Genomic DNA, 17,504 nt, shown 5'->3' with positions numbered 1-17,504 from the left:
AGTTGCATGCTTAGCGTTTGTATTCTGGGAACCTCTCGTCTGTTGTATTTCACGTGATCTTGTGTATTCCTTTGTATATCGTCTCTTGCTGTGCATAAATTGTGTTTTGTTTGTTGTTTCTGACTCCGATCCTTACTCTGGTTTGAACCGGCGACAGCTGGGCACCAAACGACCACCCCCTTCTGTCACTACAAGGTAGTTGAATTCCGGGTGAGCTTGCCACGCAAGTCGAGGGCATCTCCTTTGCGACCGGAACAGCTACCCCCACTCACTCTAAGGGTGTCTGGGAGTGTGCGCACCGTTAAGGGCGCATCGTTAATAATACCTCATATTTATTAACGGGTGACACCCGGCCCCGTGCTAGCTGCATCTACTTGACCCCCGCAAACTTCTTAATCTCATCCGTCCCCTGCTACGCTTTCCTTCTCTTGGAATCCAGTTTGTTACCCTAAGCGACCACCGGTTATCCTCTCTTCGCACTACCTGTCTTGCCCATGCCCATTTCTTAATTGCCACTAGAATGTCGCACCCCAAACCTGTTTATGCAATTCCATCGACACGCGGATTTTTTTTAAAAATCCGGCGGGGAATTGCGCGGCACCGGGATTTGAACCCCGGTCCTTTTGCATGCGAGGCGGATATTCTACCGCTACGGCACCGCTTAACCTGTTGTAGACTGCCCAGCTCTAAAGCCGGACTGAAAGGGGAATATGATGGCATTTCTTTCTAAGAAATATACCAGACGGCCATTTATTATTTTTTCAAGTAGCTTTCACAGGCTATTGGTCTAAATGTTTAGCAGTAGACGGATCTTTCCCTTGCTTTAGAATAAAAATGACTACAGCCTCCTCCCACGCTGAAGGTAGCTGGCTAGTAGTCAACAGGTTGTTGTAAAAATGCCAGTACGCATTTAATAATTTCTTCGGTCACGTTTTTGATCATTGCATATGTAATTTGATATGTACCTGGTCCCGAATTCTTGCGATTGCATAGGGGTGCTTTAGGTTCATACATGCTTACTGGCCCATGTAGCCTTCATTACAAAATCACCGACTCTGTATTGCCATTGCTTCCACTGAATTCGTGTGAGCTATAGACTCAGGTGAATAATGTTTTGAGCTGTATATAAACACAAAGTGCTCTCACTAAGAGAGTCTGCTTGGGCTTCTTATGTGTCCCCTAGGCAATTTACTAGTGGTAAGGTGTTTATGTTTTTTCCTTTTAGTTTCCTTACTCTGTTGTAAATATTCTTTGTATCCGCATACAAATTTATTCAGGAGACGTAGGCTGACCAACTATCTCGCCTTGCTACGCGTAGTATGCGTCTTCCTTTCGATTTGCAGCGCTTGAGTTCAATCCAGTTGTCTGTTGTTGGGTAACAGGAGAACTTTCTCCGGGATTTTTTTCTCTGCTTGTTCACATTCCTCATTCTACCATGGCTTTGCCGCAACGACAGTTCCTTTGGACTCGTATGTATTGTCAAGTATGTGCTATATAATGTATGCACTCAGTTCTAGGTGATTAACAGAGTTATAACATAAAAAGGAGAGCTCTAATTTTTTACCAATCGGCACGTGATGATTGCCACCGTTTATGATAGGTCTTTCTATCAAATTCCTTTTCTGTCTGCAGTACCACTAGGAAATGATCACTGTCATGAGAATTTTTTTATGATTTTGCAAGCCAGGCATGAAATAACAATAGGTGAGCCTTTTGTTAGGTAATTTGAGGAATATGTGTTATGTGCGGAGCTATATAGCCGGTGGGTTCGTGTTAAACAAACAAGCGCCAGAGGACAAGGGAACTGTTCTATTTGTCGGCCTCGCTTATCGTAGAGTTACCTCAAAGTGTGTTTTGGGCGTTAAAGTCTCCTAGCAGTATTTTTCCGGGAGCTCATCATTCACTTTCAAAATCTGAGATACTGAAATGGTAGTCAGGGGGAATATATATCGAACAGATTGTTACTAGCCTAACTAAAAGTAAAGCGCGATGTGAGCTGTAGGCGTTGACATGCAACTGACCTGTCTGCTATTATTTCCACACCGCCTGACGACATTCGTCCGCCGCGGCGGTCTTTGCGGAACACAGCATGTTGTTTCAAAAAGTCAGTTCGAAGTCTTCAGATGCATCTCCTGTACACAGAGCAGTTTCGGTTGGAATTCAAAGATTATATCTCTTATATCATCCAGGTTATTTCGCAAGTTTTTAACCTTCTAATGTAGAACTTGCGCAGCCATCATTTCCAATATATAAGGTCTATATACAAGATAGGCTTAAGGGCCTAAGGTGGCGGATCTTTGCCACTACTTTTGTTCGCTTTTTTCTTTTTGGCGCGCTCAATAGGAAAATCCCTTCCTTTTTCAATTGACGACCCCAAAGTGCCTGCACTCATATCCATCTCTTCTATGGAGCCGCTGGATGCACGTGCAAGTGGCGCCAGAGCACACTTCAGTGGCCTTCCTACTCGAGGAGAGGCCTTGGATCCCTTTTACCCAGGGGCTTGGGGGTCCTTCTTTGCTGTTATCGGAGTAGCGCTGGTTACATCCACCGAGAAGGCTGATGGCCCAGTCGCGGACCCATTGTTCCTGGTTAGAGATGAAGCCATGAACTGAAGTGGCGTTGCCTCCTTTTTGTTCACTTCAATGTAGCTTGGTTTTTGAATATAAGGCAATTTATTTTTGCCTCCCGGAATGAAATGTTTTCTTTAAGCTTGTTATAATCGCATTTTCATTCTTCCAAACCGGGAACGTACGTGAGTATGCTGCACATCCTCCCTCGAAGTTTGCACAGCCTGGAGTTGCATTGTAGTTGTCAGCAGGATGGTGTTACGCGGAACAGCGAGCACATGTCTGTTTGCCCCGACAGTTCTGAGAGCCATGTCCAAACATTTGGCAAATAAAGCAGCGGCGGTGATTAAGGATGTAGTGTCGAACCCCAGTCTTTACATATCCAGCTTCCATAGTCGGGCAAGGTGCAAGAGGCAAATGTTGGGATCACATGTTTGTCGGGATATATCGGTAACTTTGTCGGATTTTGATTCTTTGAACAGCAGTGACATTCTGTGTTTTGAGCCCTTCAATAATTTCTGCCTCTGTCGGATGTTGTATGCCTACATCGGATATGACTCCACGTACGGTGTTCATACCACGATGCGCAGTTATAGTTATTTTGTGCTCATCAAAGGATGTAAGCTTCGATAGTCTGTCCAGTTGACGTTTCTCTTTCAACTCCAGCAGAAAGTCGCCGCTAGACATTTTGGTTGACTTGTAGCCAGGTCCAAGGACTTCAGTGAGACGCTCTACTACCAAGAAGGGAGAAACTGCATGCTGCGACCTGTTCATTTTTACAATGTATCACATGAATCTTTGGAAATGATTATGGTTTGCTGGAGCCATAAAATTGAAATACTTCTTCAGTGCATACCCTTTTAGGGTCACGATCAGGCTTTCGGGAGGAGGAGAGAGCCATAAGTTTTAGTTAATTCTCGGCGGTGATGCCAGCCACCCACCTCGAGTCCAACTAGGGGACGTAGCATGACATAAATTAGTCTTCACGGAAGCGTACATTACTACTATGACCAAATATGCAGTAAGCAGGTCACACAACATCAACCCTAGCCAGCCACGAAAAAATTACATATAAAGAAAAGAGAAGATAGAAGAGTTGTTACAAAGAGAATACGAAAACGAAAGATGGAGGAGAGGATGGGAAAAGCGACTGCTGATTTCTCCCACTCGGGTCAGGCCAAATGTGCAGTGTATGGAAGGGTGGGCCAAAGCGGTTTGTCGCCTCCGCTGCGGGGCCGTAAAGGTCCAAACACTCGGCGTCGGCTCAACACCCAGGATCCCCTTTTCCCCAGACACAGTGATGCCATGTACGGCTAAGCTGTGGTGCTCGGGATCCGTGGTGTCGCACAGTACACACAAGCATCTGCTTAACAGATGCACCCTGCGGGGTTGCGAGCGTAGGTGGGTGGAGTGACTAGCAACCATTTGCTGCCATCGGCGCTGTAGTTGCGGCGATAAAGGAGGTTGATACGAATGGCGAAGTGTGATTCTTGGCGGCGAAGAGCACACGATGGAGTAGCAGCCGATGTATCGGAGAGGAGATCGATAAGAGATCCGACCAAGGGGTCTCTGCGCTGCGCAGAAGGCATGTTATCGATATAAAGTGATGTCGTGGAGGCGTGCATGGTGGTAAGGCTGGCGACATCAGCTGGAAGTGGGCAGCGAGAAAGGACATCGGCGTCTTGATGCTTCCAGCCAGATCAGTAGACTACATGGACATAAAATTCCTGCAGACGAAGAACCCGCCTGGAAAGATGGCCGAATGGGTCTTTCAGGGTGGAAAGCCAGCAACGCGCATGGCGGTCCGTCACAACTTCAAAAGGGCGACCATAGAAGTAAGGGCGGAATTTCATTAGAGCTCAAACGATAGCCAAACACGCGTTTTCAGTGACTGAGTAATTTGACACTGTCTTCGCCAGCGTTCGGCTTACATATAGGCGATGACGTATTCAGCAAAGCCAGCTTTCTGCTGAGCGAGTACAGCGCCAAGATTTGCAGTACTGGTGTCTGTGTGTATTTCAGTTGGGCCGTCGGGTCGAAGTGACGATGGACGGGCGGTGTCGTGAGGATGCGACGCAACGTATTGAAGGCGTCGTCGCATGATGGTGATCAAAGCGAAAAATCGGAACTGCCCGACAGAAGCTGTGTCAAAGGAGCAGCAATAGAGGCAAAGCTTGGAATGAACTGACGAAGGTAGGAGCACAGGCCTAGGAAACTGCGCAGGTCTTTTTTGCGATGTTTATCGCCTCGGGGCATGAAAAGAATATTATGAAGTGTGTTGTGTTTTATTGCGCATTAGGAACTAAGGCTATCATGCGCCAAGCACAGGGTGTGCTGCGTTTTCTTGGTGGAGGATTAAAACTGTTTGTTTATCACAGCTTGCTTAGAAACATTGATTCTCCTAGAAAGCTAAAACAGCGGATGTACTGACGAGTGCGTTCTCTCCTGGAAGTAAGGTCGGATGAAAGGGTATATGTTCTGCTTAAAACTGCCTAAAATATTTCTTCATTAGTCTTTCAAGTTTTCTACACGACAAAAAATGTGGTTTATTGTAAGCACATGACCCCTGTGTTCACAATTTGGCTTATCTGCTTTGCTGAGGATAAAATTGTGTTAGATGTGTTGTGTCCGATGTTCTGACATAATACTACTTCAATGAAGCATATTTGATGACTGCATGATTTCCATTCTTGAATGACTGGTTTCATAAGGTGGAGCTGTTTATTTCATCGTCCCAGAAGCACCGCCATTTTGCTCTCAGTTTTCTTAGCACAAATGTTATTATACCTTTATAAGTATGTTTAATTTTTCTATTTTAATTGTGGGCAGCTGGGCTAGCTTCAGCTGTCTCGTTAGCGCTGATTCCAGCATGGCTAGGTATACAGCAAAATTTAATGTAAAGGCTTTAAGTTTCGGGTGTTTTGACGCAATGAATTACATTTCCTACTAGAGGTTTTATTGCATTCTCAGACTCTAGTGCTTTGATTATGCTGAGGGAATTGTAGATTTTACTCTTTTCAAAGTTGCTTTTTACTATTTTTCCTACGGCATAGCATTCTGCGGCAAAGACGGATGCAGGTTGAGATTGCCTGACTTTTTTTTTTGCAATTTCTCTTCTACTACTCCGCTACCGGCATTTGAAGCTGATTCGGAACTAGCCGTATAACTTGCTTTGTGTTCTTCATATTGTCACGCACTTCCCGCGGTTTTGTATTGGAGGATGATGATGATGAGGTTGGATTTTAATGGCGCAAGGGCGACTCAGGCCAAAGAGCGCCAAACTCAAGGTTAACGGTGTACTGAAGTTTGCATAATGTGATAGTTGTAATGTTTCATGAAGGGATAAAAAACAGTGGTGTATAGGGCCTAAAAATGCATTTGCTCTGTAATATCACTAAAAACAGTGGTGTATAGGGCCTAAAATTCATTTGCGATGAATAATGACCTGGGAAAAATTTTTTAACAAAGTATATGTAGATGCTTTAAGAGATCTCATCCGTCTTCTCAAGGAGGAACGGGCTGAGACCCACGTCGATAAAAAATTCCATGTAAAAAACCTACTTCCGATAAAAATTTGAGCTCCTGATTTAAAGGAAATATTGGATTGTCACCAATAAAAATGGATGGGTGTGTAGGTATTTGAAGAGTGTACAAGGAGGGAAAATGACGTCTTTTTTCCGGTTCCAGTTGTGCACATATAATTAAAACATGAATGACAGTGAGCCGATCACCACATCTCAAACAGTGCGGTGCAGGAGAGTTAGTTAAAAGATATGTATGCGTTGTGTATGTGTGACCAATTCTGTGTCTACACAGAGGTACTTCTTTAAATCTGTGTTGTTTTTTTGTGGTGTACCTGCCCTGCCTATGCTTGGCTTTATTGTGTGCAGTTTATTTTCTGTTGCTGTGTCCCATTCCTCTTGCCATTGTTGCCGAATCATGTTTTTTATGTGTGGCTTGAGGTCATGATAAGTTATCTTATCAAGGTCTGTGTCATTTCGAAGGGCAGCTGACGCAGCAAGCCTATCAGCGGCCTCGTTACCCGGTATACAGCGGTGGCCTGGCACCAACACATTGTAATTTTAATTTCTAGTTTATGGGCAAGCATAAGGAAATTATAAAGAGAGTTCAGGACTGGGTTCTTGTTATGCCATTTCCAAAAGGATAGGGACGTTAAAACACTGAGGGAGTCTGTGTAGATGATCGACGTCTGTATTTTATTTTCTATAATGTGTCTCACAGCTAAAAGGATACCATGGCATTCAGCGGTAAATATACTAGTATGTCTGTTCAGGGTTTTTGACTGTGAAAACTGTGGTCCATGTGCTGCACAGGAGACTTGAGCAGACTTCGAAGCATCAGTGTAATATTCATCACAAGTGTACTTCTCCTAAAGTGACATGAAGTGCTGCTGTATGGCAGTAGGGGATGCATGTTTACCCGCTTCAAGAAACGACAGGTCACAATTAACAGTGTGCATTTCCCAAAGAGGAATTAAGTTTTTTATGGCAGTTGTATGAAGACTGGTAACTGGAACGTCCAGATGTTCAATATGAGTGGCAACTCTGATTGGGTATGGTGGTGTCAGAGATGGTTTTCTTGAGAAAAGCGCAGTGCTAGTTTTGTCAAGCAGGAGCCGGCGACATGGATGATCTAGTTGGCATAGAACCTTCATAGCATAAGTCATACAAGTAAATTCTCTTCTTCGTTGCAGTGACCATCGGTTCGACTCGATGTAAAGGCTAGCAATTGGGCTAGTTCGAAAAGCACCCGTGGCGAGGCGAAGGCCGAGGTGGTGCACGAGATCAAGCAATTTCAGAGCAGAGGATGATGCGGACCCATAGACCATGGAGCCATAGTCAATGCGTGATAGAACTACACTATTCAGAAGGCTCAGAAGGCAGTCGCGGTCTGTGCCCCATGAAAGGTGAGAGAGGATTTTTAGCAGATTCATTGCTTTGAGAAACTTCAGTCGCAGCTGTTTTATGTGGGCAATGAAGGGAAGTTTTTCATCAAAAACTATGCCAAGAAATTTATGTTCCTTTTTAAGGGCTAGGCTCTGACCATTCAATGTAATGTTGGGGCCGGGTCTGACGCCACGCTGCTTAGAGAAAAGTACACAAACACTTTTTTCAGAGTTAAATTTAAACCCATTGTCATCAGCCCACCTGGACAATTTGTTAATACCTAGCTGAATCTGTCGTTCACAGATGATCAAGTTGCAAGATTTGAAGCTTATCTGGATGTCATCAACATATACAGAGCAAGAAATGGTTTTTTGGCAACACACTTTTTAGAGTTCATTTTGACTATGAAAAGTGTGCAACTGAGAACACCACCTTGAGGGACACCATTTTCCTGTATGTAATGCTTTGAATATGCATTGCCAACACGAACTTGAAGGTTCGTTCAGACAAGTAACTTCGAATTGTGTTCAACATGTTTCCTGTGATGCCAAGAGAGAAGAGGTCGCGGATGATACCATAGCGCCAAGTGGTATCATATGCTTTTTCAAGATCGAAAAAGACAGATAAACAATGTTGTTTATGTACAAAAGCATCCCTAGCATATGACTCAAATGCAATGAGCTGATCAGCTGTTGACCGCACAGCTCTAAAAGCAGCTTGGTTTTGATGAAGACCATTGTATTCAAGGAAATCTAGAAGGCGGCGATTTACCTTTTTTTTCAAAAAGCTTGCATAAGCAGCTGGGTAGAGCAATAGGCCGATAACTGGCAGCAAGAGTGGGTTCTTTTCCGGGTTTTAATATCGGGATAATGATCGCTTCCTTCCATGCTTTAGGAAAGCGTCCTGTGGCCCATATTTTATTATACAGGCAGAGTAAGGTGTCAAGCGTATCCGTATGCAGGTGTTTGAGCATTCCATATGTGATCCTGTCAGGACCAGGTGCTGTGTTCCCACATGTGCCAAGTGCAATCTTCAGTTCTTGCATGGTGAATGGGCTATTGTACTCTCCTGTACACGGTCTTTTATCACATATAGGCTTCTTCTCCTCAGTTGCCTTGTGCCGCAAAAAGGAATCTGTATAGTGCGCTGAGCTGAATACATATTAGAAGTGTTGCCCTAGTGTGTCTGCTTGGTGTTCAAGTGAGTCACCACTGGTGCTGACAAGGGGCGTTGGGATTGTGCTATATCCTTTGAGTGCTCTTATTCTGTTGTATACTTTGTGAGCATCAGAATAAGAACTCACAGAAGAAAGGAATGATGACCAGCTTTCTCGCTTGAAGATGCGTCGAACACGTTTGCCATTTGCCTTTGCACGCTTAAATCCTATTAGGTTTTCAGCCGTGGGGTATCGGCGTAACTTCGACCATGCCTTGTTTTGTGTTTCACGGGCAGTCTTACATTCTGAATTCCACCACGGCCTTCGTTTGTTTCGTGGCTTACTTGATGTTTGTGGGATGTGTTTTTCTGCAGCATCTATAATGTGCAGCGTGATCAAGAGTTGAGATTCGTCAACGCCTAAGGCAGTAACTGATGATCAGGGCAGAGCTGAGTGTTCCCTGAATATCTCCCAGTTGGCCGCATATTCTTTAAATTTCCTGGGACTAGATGCATTTACATTTTTATTGCCTGTGGACTTCACAGAGATGGGAAAATGGTCACTTCCATATAGATTGTCAATAACAACCCACTCTGTAGCTGCCAAGAGCATCGGAGAGCCAACGGCTAAATCAATGGCTGTGTACGTATTATGAGCTGAGTTGTAGTATGTTGGCTGTTTTGAGTTGAGTAAACATGATCCTGAGGACAACAAAAATTTTTCAATTAGTGAACCTCGGAAGTCCGTTCTTGTACATCCCCATAATGGGTGGTGGGCATTAAAGTCTCCGACCAGCAGCCATGGTTCCGGGAGATAGTAAATCAGCTTGTCAAAACTTTTGTTACATAGTCTATGATCTGGCGGAATATACAGCGAACATACCGTTGTTATTTTACCGAATATTAAGGCTTGTATTGCCACTGCCTCTAAGTCTGTGTTAAGCGAGATGTTTCGACAAGCGATTGACTTTTGTGTTACAATGGCAACGCCACCGGAGGGGTCAGTACTGCCTTACCTATCTTTCCTGAATACGCGATACTGCTTAAGAAAACTTGTGTTTGTTGGTTTCAGATGCGTTTCTTGCAGACACACTATGTTTGGTTGGTGTTCGGCGAGGATTTCGTATACGTCATCCAGATTTTTTAGAAGTCCTCGACAGTTCTAATAAATGATGCTCTCGGCAGCCATTTTGGTAGGTGTGGAAAGAATATAGAGTAGGGTTAAGATTCGCCACCCTTATCAGGGGGCTTAACTGGTGTGTGGTTTTTGATTTGAGGCGGTCTAGCAGGCCCCGCCTCTCATTGGCGGACTCCCTAGGCGCCGCTGACGCTGCGGAGTCCATGCTCACCTCCATCGCCTCTGGTGAAGGCATGGAGGCAAGAGGTTTTTCAAGAGGAACCAAGTCCCTCTCAGATGTCTTTGGTGTCCCGGACGTCTGGGGGAAAGTGACCTCCGGGATTGCAAAGATTGGTGCAGCCGGTGGCTGCTTAGTGAGGAGCCGTGGTGGGAGCACGTCAGCAGCATTGCACTGCGTGCCCACCGTTACTAGACGTGGCCTGAGCCCTCTGCGGGCTGCATCAGCATAGGGAGCGGAGGAAAGCATTCTGTGCTTTTTCCGCGCCTCTCCGTATGCTATCTTCTCAGTTACCTTTATATTGATTACTTCCTTTTCGGCCTGAAAGGCTGCACAGGATCGCGAGTATGCAGGGTGGGTGCCCTCACAGTTCACACATTTGTAGTCAGTTGCACTGCATTTATCGGTTGCATGGTCATGTGCGCTGCATTTTGCACATGTAAGGCGTCCTCGACATGTCTGGCTACCATGCCCGTACCGCTGACACTTAAAGCCCCTGCGTGGGCTTGGTATGTACGGGCTAATTTTGCATCGGATGAATTCCACATTGATAAATTCAGGAAGTGTGCTCCGGTTGAAGGTGAGAACAATATGTTTCGTTTTTATTTCTTCATTCTTTCGCCTGATTGTTATTCTTCATACTGCTGTTACACCTTGGTTCTGTAGGCCCTCAAGGAGATCTGATCCTGTTTCGTTTAGGAGGTCTCGCTCAGAAACCACTCCCTGGCAGCTGTTAAGACTGCGGTGGGGTGATACTTGAACATCAAGGTGAGCAAATGTTTTTGTTGTGAGGAGGTTGTCAGACTGACTTTTGTCTGATACCTCTATTAGCAGGTCACCAGATCCTAGTTTTTTCGCTTTATAGTTTGCCCCAATGATGGCCTTCAGAGAGTTGGCAATCAGAAAGACTGACAGTTCATTTACTCGTTTTGATTCGGTTATAGAGCTCAAGACAAGGTATTTTGGAAAGTTCTCAGTCGGTGTCGTGATTTTTTGCGTCACTTCGGTGCGACTCCTTTTCGGGGGTCGATCAGGTTTTTTTAAAGGTAGTTTTTCCATGCAGTATGGATAGTTTATGGGGTCCTAATATATGTCGCCTCTGGTTCACCCTTATACGCAGAGGAATGTCTCGAAGCCCCTCGCCTGGTGGACAGGCGAGGAGCCCATCGGCCGAGGCTTGACCATGGCCTCGACCGCCACCGTTCAAGGTTTCTTCCCTCCACCTCTCAACCTATCGCCACGGTACGGATTACAGCTTCGGTATGGGGGCTCAGGGTCCGTGGTGGCACCAAGCACCAACACCTAGTTTACACAAGGTGCCCTTGCGGGGGAGGAAGGTGATGTTGGGTTTGTCGGCTCTGGTGTGCTAATCTTCAGCGCATCTTAATATCCGTGTAAATAAACCTCGTAACAAGTGTGGTGGAGCTTGCGGGCTAGAGATCACGGAACCTCTCCTGCACCGCCAAAGCAGAATTGCTGGGCTATCCCTCTACAGACGGAGATGGCGCAAGCAGATTCTTCAACACCGCCCATGCCAGCAGCACAACAGACCTCCACAGAACCTTATCGGGAACCCCGGCACATTTATGGCAAGCCTAGGGAAAACATGGATGGCTAGCTCACCCACTACAATCGCGTGAGCAAACCCAACCGCTGGGTGGCGAATATCAAGCTAACGAATATGGTCTTCTTTCTTGAAGAAACTGCGCTAACATGGCTTGACAATCATGAAGCATTCCTTACCACCTGAGATCGCTTCATGGAAGAAATGAGAGCGGGATTTGGGGATGCCAATACTCGAAAAAAGAGCGCCAAACAGACTGTCTGAGCGAACGCAAGTACCGGGGGCGACTTGCACAACTTGCATAGAAGTCCTCAAGCTGTCATCATCATCAGCAGCATGACTATACCCCCTGCAGGGCGAAGGCCTCTCCCATATTTCTCCAATAAACCCGGTTCTGTGCTAGCTGCATCCAATTGACCCCTGCGAAGTTCTTAGCCTCATCCGCCCACTTAAGTTTCTGCCACCCCCTGTCACGCTTTCCTTCCCTTGGAATCGAGTTTGTTACCTTAAGCGACCATCAGTTATCCTCTCTTCGCACTGCATGTCCTACCCATGCCCATTTCGTCTTAATTTTAATTAGAATGTCAGTAATTTGAGCTATTTCTCTGACCCACTCTGCACTCTTACTATCTCTTAATGTTGCCTTTACAATGTTTCGTTCCATAGCCGTCTCCGTTGTCCTCAACTTAAGTAGAACCCTCTTTTTTAGCCTCAAGTTTCAGCCCCATAGGTGACTACCGGTAGGGTGCAACTGTTCTATACTTTCCTCTTGAGCGATACCGGTAAGCTGCTAGTCATATTCTGCGAGTGCTTGCCAAATGCGCCCCATCCCAATCTTATTCTTCTTGTTATTTCCTTTTCATGGTCCTCAAGCTGTGCAGAATAGTTAATGCTCGGATGACTGAGGGAGACAAAGTGGGCCACCTCCTCAAGGGAATAGCGAAAGATGTGCACAGCTTTCTCATCAGCATTGACAATTTGAATATCACCGTTGATGTAACACATTTCGCACGTTTTAAGGTTTGAGGCGACGCAGTATCATCCCGAAGTTTGGTCGGTTGCCTAATGCTACAACTGTCGCCATTGTGTATATGTGTCTGAAGCGACGAACATGGCAGATCGGCAGATCGTCCTCGTAGAGCTTCGGAGGCATCAATATATTGGGGGCCACGTCAGACCCGTCAACTGTGGCACCTCGTAGGCAGACAATTCTGCACCCTCTGTTACATCTCCTTGGGACATCCGGTGCTCTACTGCTCATCGCCCGAACATCCAACCTCTCACCATCAACGCCTGCAACAGCGAGCACGCTTATCCTCCTTGTCTACTACATTCAGAACCTGAAGCGTTTAATCCAAGCGGCGGTGAGCCTTCTTCATCGAATGAATGTGAGCCGCCAGTGTGTTATACCTGTGGAATGATAGACCACATTTCGCGTTTTTGCCACAATCGCCGCCCGTACCAGCAGTATCGCCGACAGTGGGTAAACTCCCGTACAAGGTGTCCAGCTGACAATGATGATTTATATAGAACACCTGGCAGGAATGAGTACAGAGCAACAGCTAGCCGACAAGAGCGCAGAATGGCGCTGAACCAAAACGAATCACCGGCCTCTGACTGTAGCCTGACACCACCATCTTGGCGCCTATGACGCTTCCCTTCTCCCCGACGATGGTCGCCGCCTCCGGGAAACTAGTGAGTGCGGCCGATGGAGGTGAAGTCTCAAATGATTCTAGCTTACTTATGCTTCTGGGCGTTTCGATGTTAAAGAACCGAATTGCAGTGTTTGTGGACGGTGTACGTGCTATGACGTTGGTGGACACATGTGCAACAATTTCTATGACGTTGGTGCACACATGTGCAACCATGTCTATTATAATCCTCGCTTTTAAAAAACTGCCTTGGTCGTAAAATTATGTTTGGTTGAGATAGTGTGGCGAGATTGTGTGGTGGTAGTGGCGAACCGCTTAACCCCACTTGTCTAGTTATCGTCGGCCACACATTGCGAACTGGATTCGGAGTACTTGCTCGATCAACGCATGACGTAATTCTTGGTCTCGATATCTAATCATAGCGGAACCACGACTTCGAACTTCATGGCTGCGATGGACACTGACGCTCGGGCCATGGGGGAACTGCCCACTGACGGCCAGACAAGTAAGCCTGCGCGGTCTGAGAAGCGGCAGAGCGAAATTCAGAACTTTGAGCACGCTAAAGTGTGCAAGCAGGAAGACAACGAACTCTACTATAATCGCCGAATAAAGCCCGCGATCCGCAAGTACCACGAGTGCCTGCTCTATGTTCTTGTCTGCCAGTGAATATATGACACAGCTGTCAATCCTTCACCTGCCCCTGTGAGCGTGGAGTTCACGGATGAGCTGGAGAGGCTGAAGGCTGGCTGCTACAACCTTGCCGCGTACCTGCTGCTTCAGCCCAACTGTAACTGTTCCCGAGTAGTCACTTACTGCGATAATGTGATGCGCGTCCTGCCCAGCAACGTCAAGGCCCTGTATCGCAAGGGGGTCGCCCACTACCACTTGGGGAACTACACAACTGCCCGGAGCTGCTTAAACGATGCTAAGAGGCAGCGCAAGACGCCAGATGAAGAGACCACAAAATACATCACGCTGTTCAACGAAGTCACGGAACGGCCTCCCGGCACAAAATAACATGCGTCACACACACACGGGTCATCGTCCCTTCATTGCATTCACACACACATGCGAGGCCGCCCCTTCATTGCATTGATCTCATCGAATTGGCGTCTGATATCTTCATTCCCATGCCACCTTCGTGGTTTTTGGTAGTCATTCAGTGCTTGCTGTGCTGTGTGTGAGTAGGCTGCCTCTTAAAAACTGTTATAAAGATATATTTTTACTGGAACTTCCAATAAAAGTCATATTTGTCGCACGAAAAAGAAGGGCCAAACATTGGGCGTTTGCCGCGCGAAGCGAACTTAGTGTTATCTGATGGCGGAACGAATCACAGTCCCATCGGAGCAACTATTTGGAACCTATGACCCCTTTTCCAAAGATTACACGCCAAAGAGCCGAGCACCAGACCGGGGAAAGTTTGTACCCATTGAAAAACTTGTGAGTACCTAGCAGCACCAGGAATCGAACTTGGTACTTCCCGAATGCGAGGCGCATGCTCTACCACAAGGCCACGATTTTTTTCTTTGTTGCATGAATTGGTACAAATACATCAGTAAAAGATCGTGGTTGCCATGCCCCTTGGCTGACAACCGTGTCTAATGGACTTTCATTACCACAAGTTCGCCCATCAGACTCAAGACCTCCTCCGCAGCGTCTTGCTGCTTCAAAATTTCTTTTAGTTTATACACTTGTTCAACAAAATAATCACATACAGATCGTGCATCGACATCACAGTGTCTATAAGCCATCCTACTCCTTCAAATACTGTGAAGGCCCAATAGCATGATGAGGTCATACTGAAAATCATCATTAACAGTTGTCAAGTACCGAATTCCACGTGGCGTCAATGGCAGGTCTTTTTTTTAGTGTCCTTTGTAGCACATGCCAGTAAAACACCGCATCCCAACAATCCAGGAACACGTGCTCAACTGTTTCAGGTTTCCTACATAGTAGACAGTTTGAACCCAAAGGTACAAAAAGGCCCTTTTCTTTCATCCATGTTTTGACTGGGAGGGTTCCTGTATGCAATTTAAAAAAGAATGTCTTTACGCCCGGTGCAACAGTCATGTTTTTAACTCGCTTGAGCACGTCTTTCCCTGGGCCTTCACAGTATAAGGTTCTGTACAATGGAGCTGGGAACAATTGTGAAATAAGATCCTTGTACATCCACTTAGGTGGCACCGTCGCTAAATACTCTACAGAGTACCGCACGCGTGACGCAGGAAGCGTGACACAGTGTATCCCCGAGCAGAGCATGAAGAGACTATAAACTCTGGAATTGCACTGGATAGCATGATTTGCATAAAGGTTCTCAGGAATGCATCTTTTTGGTCACGTAGGAAACCAAACCTTAAAACCATCTGCCGCACATATAGATGTATTAGAGACAACCCTCCGTCTTTAACTCGCCGAAAGAGATTATCTCTGCTAATTCATTCCCAGTATGCAATACCTTTTTGGTGGCAAGAATAATGTATTTACTTCAAGTATTGTATTGTGCTCGAATCAATATACAAAGGTTCCATCGTGTATTTGCGGTCTTCACTTGGTCGTCCAACTGGGCATAAGGCCACGATTCGGTATAGTAATGTTGAGTTTTATGGCGCAAAAGACACTAAGGCTATGATGCGGCAAAGACAAGGTTAAAGATTTTGGTATGGGCACAAAATAGTTTGATACTTATAGTTTGTGTAAAATGCTAGCGTCTTTGAGGAACCTAAAGATTTGTGCAGCATCAAGAAATGCTTGTTCATCTGAGAGCAGCGTAGGGTGTAATGTGATGCATTCGTTTTTGTAAAATACTTGAAATATTTTTTTCTAAGTTCTTAAAGTTGTGTAGATGAATATAAAAAGGGGTTTCCTGTTAGTTCATGACCGCACGTTTCGCAGACTCGTTTGTCTTGTTTTGTCAGTAAGAAACTGCGTGAGGTGGGTGTGTCCGACGCGTAGGCGACATAAAATTGCTTCTTTAAAACGTCCCTGATGTCTTCAAGATTTCCATTCCGATAAAAACGGTTTTACAGAATGTAATTTGTTGTTACTTTTTTGTTTCATGTAGCTTGCCATTTACCTCTCAATTTATTGTATATTAGCTTTACACAATCCCTATGTGGCATGCTCACTCGCCTGCTCTCTCAATTCCAACATGGCTAGGGAGCCAGCAGAACTTATAAAGGATCTTGAGCATTTTTGTGCTGAAGTGCTATAAGTAGTCTCAAAGAATCGGTACAGATGACGCTGTTATTTTCTTCTTCGCTATCTCATCTAGGACATGTGTGTGTGTGTGTGTGTTCCACGGCCCAACCTAATAGTTTAAAACGTGGTGTTTCCTTTTATATATGAACCCGGTTCGCGTTGACTAGATATGGGACTCAAGCAGTGCATGTTTGGGCTTCCGTTTTGAGCTGGGAATTGAACCCACTAGAACCCTTGAAGACCGACTTTCACACTACTGAGCCACAAAGGTCAGGTCACGACTTGGACAAGAGCGATACACTGCATCAGCAAAGATTACAAACTGGATGACAGCAGTACCTGTGTGCCGAGTGCGGCTACACCAGAGATATTTAGTTAGCTTTATGAGGTTTTATGACACAAAAGCAACTATGGCTATTATGATGCACCAAACACAAGGTTTAACAAAACTTGAAATTGGGCTAGATGGCGCATTGCTCGACTAAAGATAAAGCGCACAGGAAACACACACAAGAGAAGCAGACACAGGACACGCGAAGCAGACACTGGAATTAGTGCGTGCCCTGTCTGCTTCTCTTGTGTGTGTTTCCTGTGCGCTTTATATTTAGCCAAACACAAGGTTAGATGATTTTTTATGTGAAGTGGTTAGAATTATGGTACTCGTACCTGATTTATAAGACTCGTGTTCTTAAGAAATGTACAAGCAAGAAAAAAATCGATGAATGATTGTTCGCCTAAAAGGAATGCAGGATGAAATAGAATGTGTTCATTATAGAATACTGTAAATATATTTTCCTAAGATCCTCGGTCGCGGGCACGAGATTAAAATGTGATTGTGAGATCATCACAGCACACTTCACAAACTGGTTTGTCTTTTTTTGTCAAGAGGAAATTATGCGTAATATGTGTGTGTCCTATGTGCAGACGAGAAAAAAATACCTTCGTTAAAACGTTCTTGATGTCGGCACGATTTTCAATCCCTTAAAAAAGGCTGCATGTCACTTTTGCTCTTTGGCATTTGAATGCAGTTATAACCTCAAGTCGCATGAATGGAGAGTGCACCCTATGTCACCAAGTGTTCCATGAAGTCGCAGCATGTTACGGTA

The 17,504-nt window shown here is 45.4% G+C and overlaps 1 protein-coding gene across 1 annotated transcript; it reads left to right on the top strand.

The window, feature by feature from the left end:
- The first annotated feature begins 13,674 nt into the window (after positions 1–13,674).
- Positions 13,675–14,217, top strand: LOC146184116 (tetratricopeptide repeat protein 9A-like). Its single transcript, XM_084608491.1, has 2 exons — positions 13,675–13,705; positions 13,880–14,217. Exons 1-2 carry the CDS (start codon positions 13,675–13,677, stop codon positions 14,215–14,217), a joined length of 369 nt encoding a protein of 122 aa, XP_084464617.1.
- Positions 14,218–17,504: the final 3,287 nt, after the last annotated feature.

Source organism: Amblyomma maculatum, chromosome 7, assembly GCF_055883805.1.
Source record: "Amblyomma maculatum isolate TAMU_Amacu chromosome 7, ASM5588380v1, whole genome shotgun sequence".
Classification (NCBI taxonomy): domain Eukaryota; kingdom Metazoa; phylum Arthropoda; class Arachnida; order Ixodida; family Ixodidae; genus Amblyomma; species Amblyomma maculatum.
Note: the sequence above shows the minus strand (reverse complement) of the source record. Positions and strands in the feature narration are given on the sequence as shown.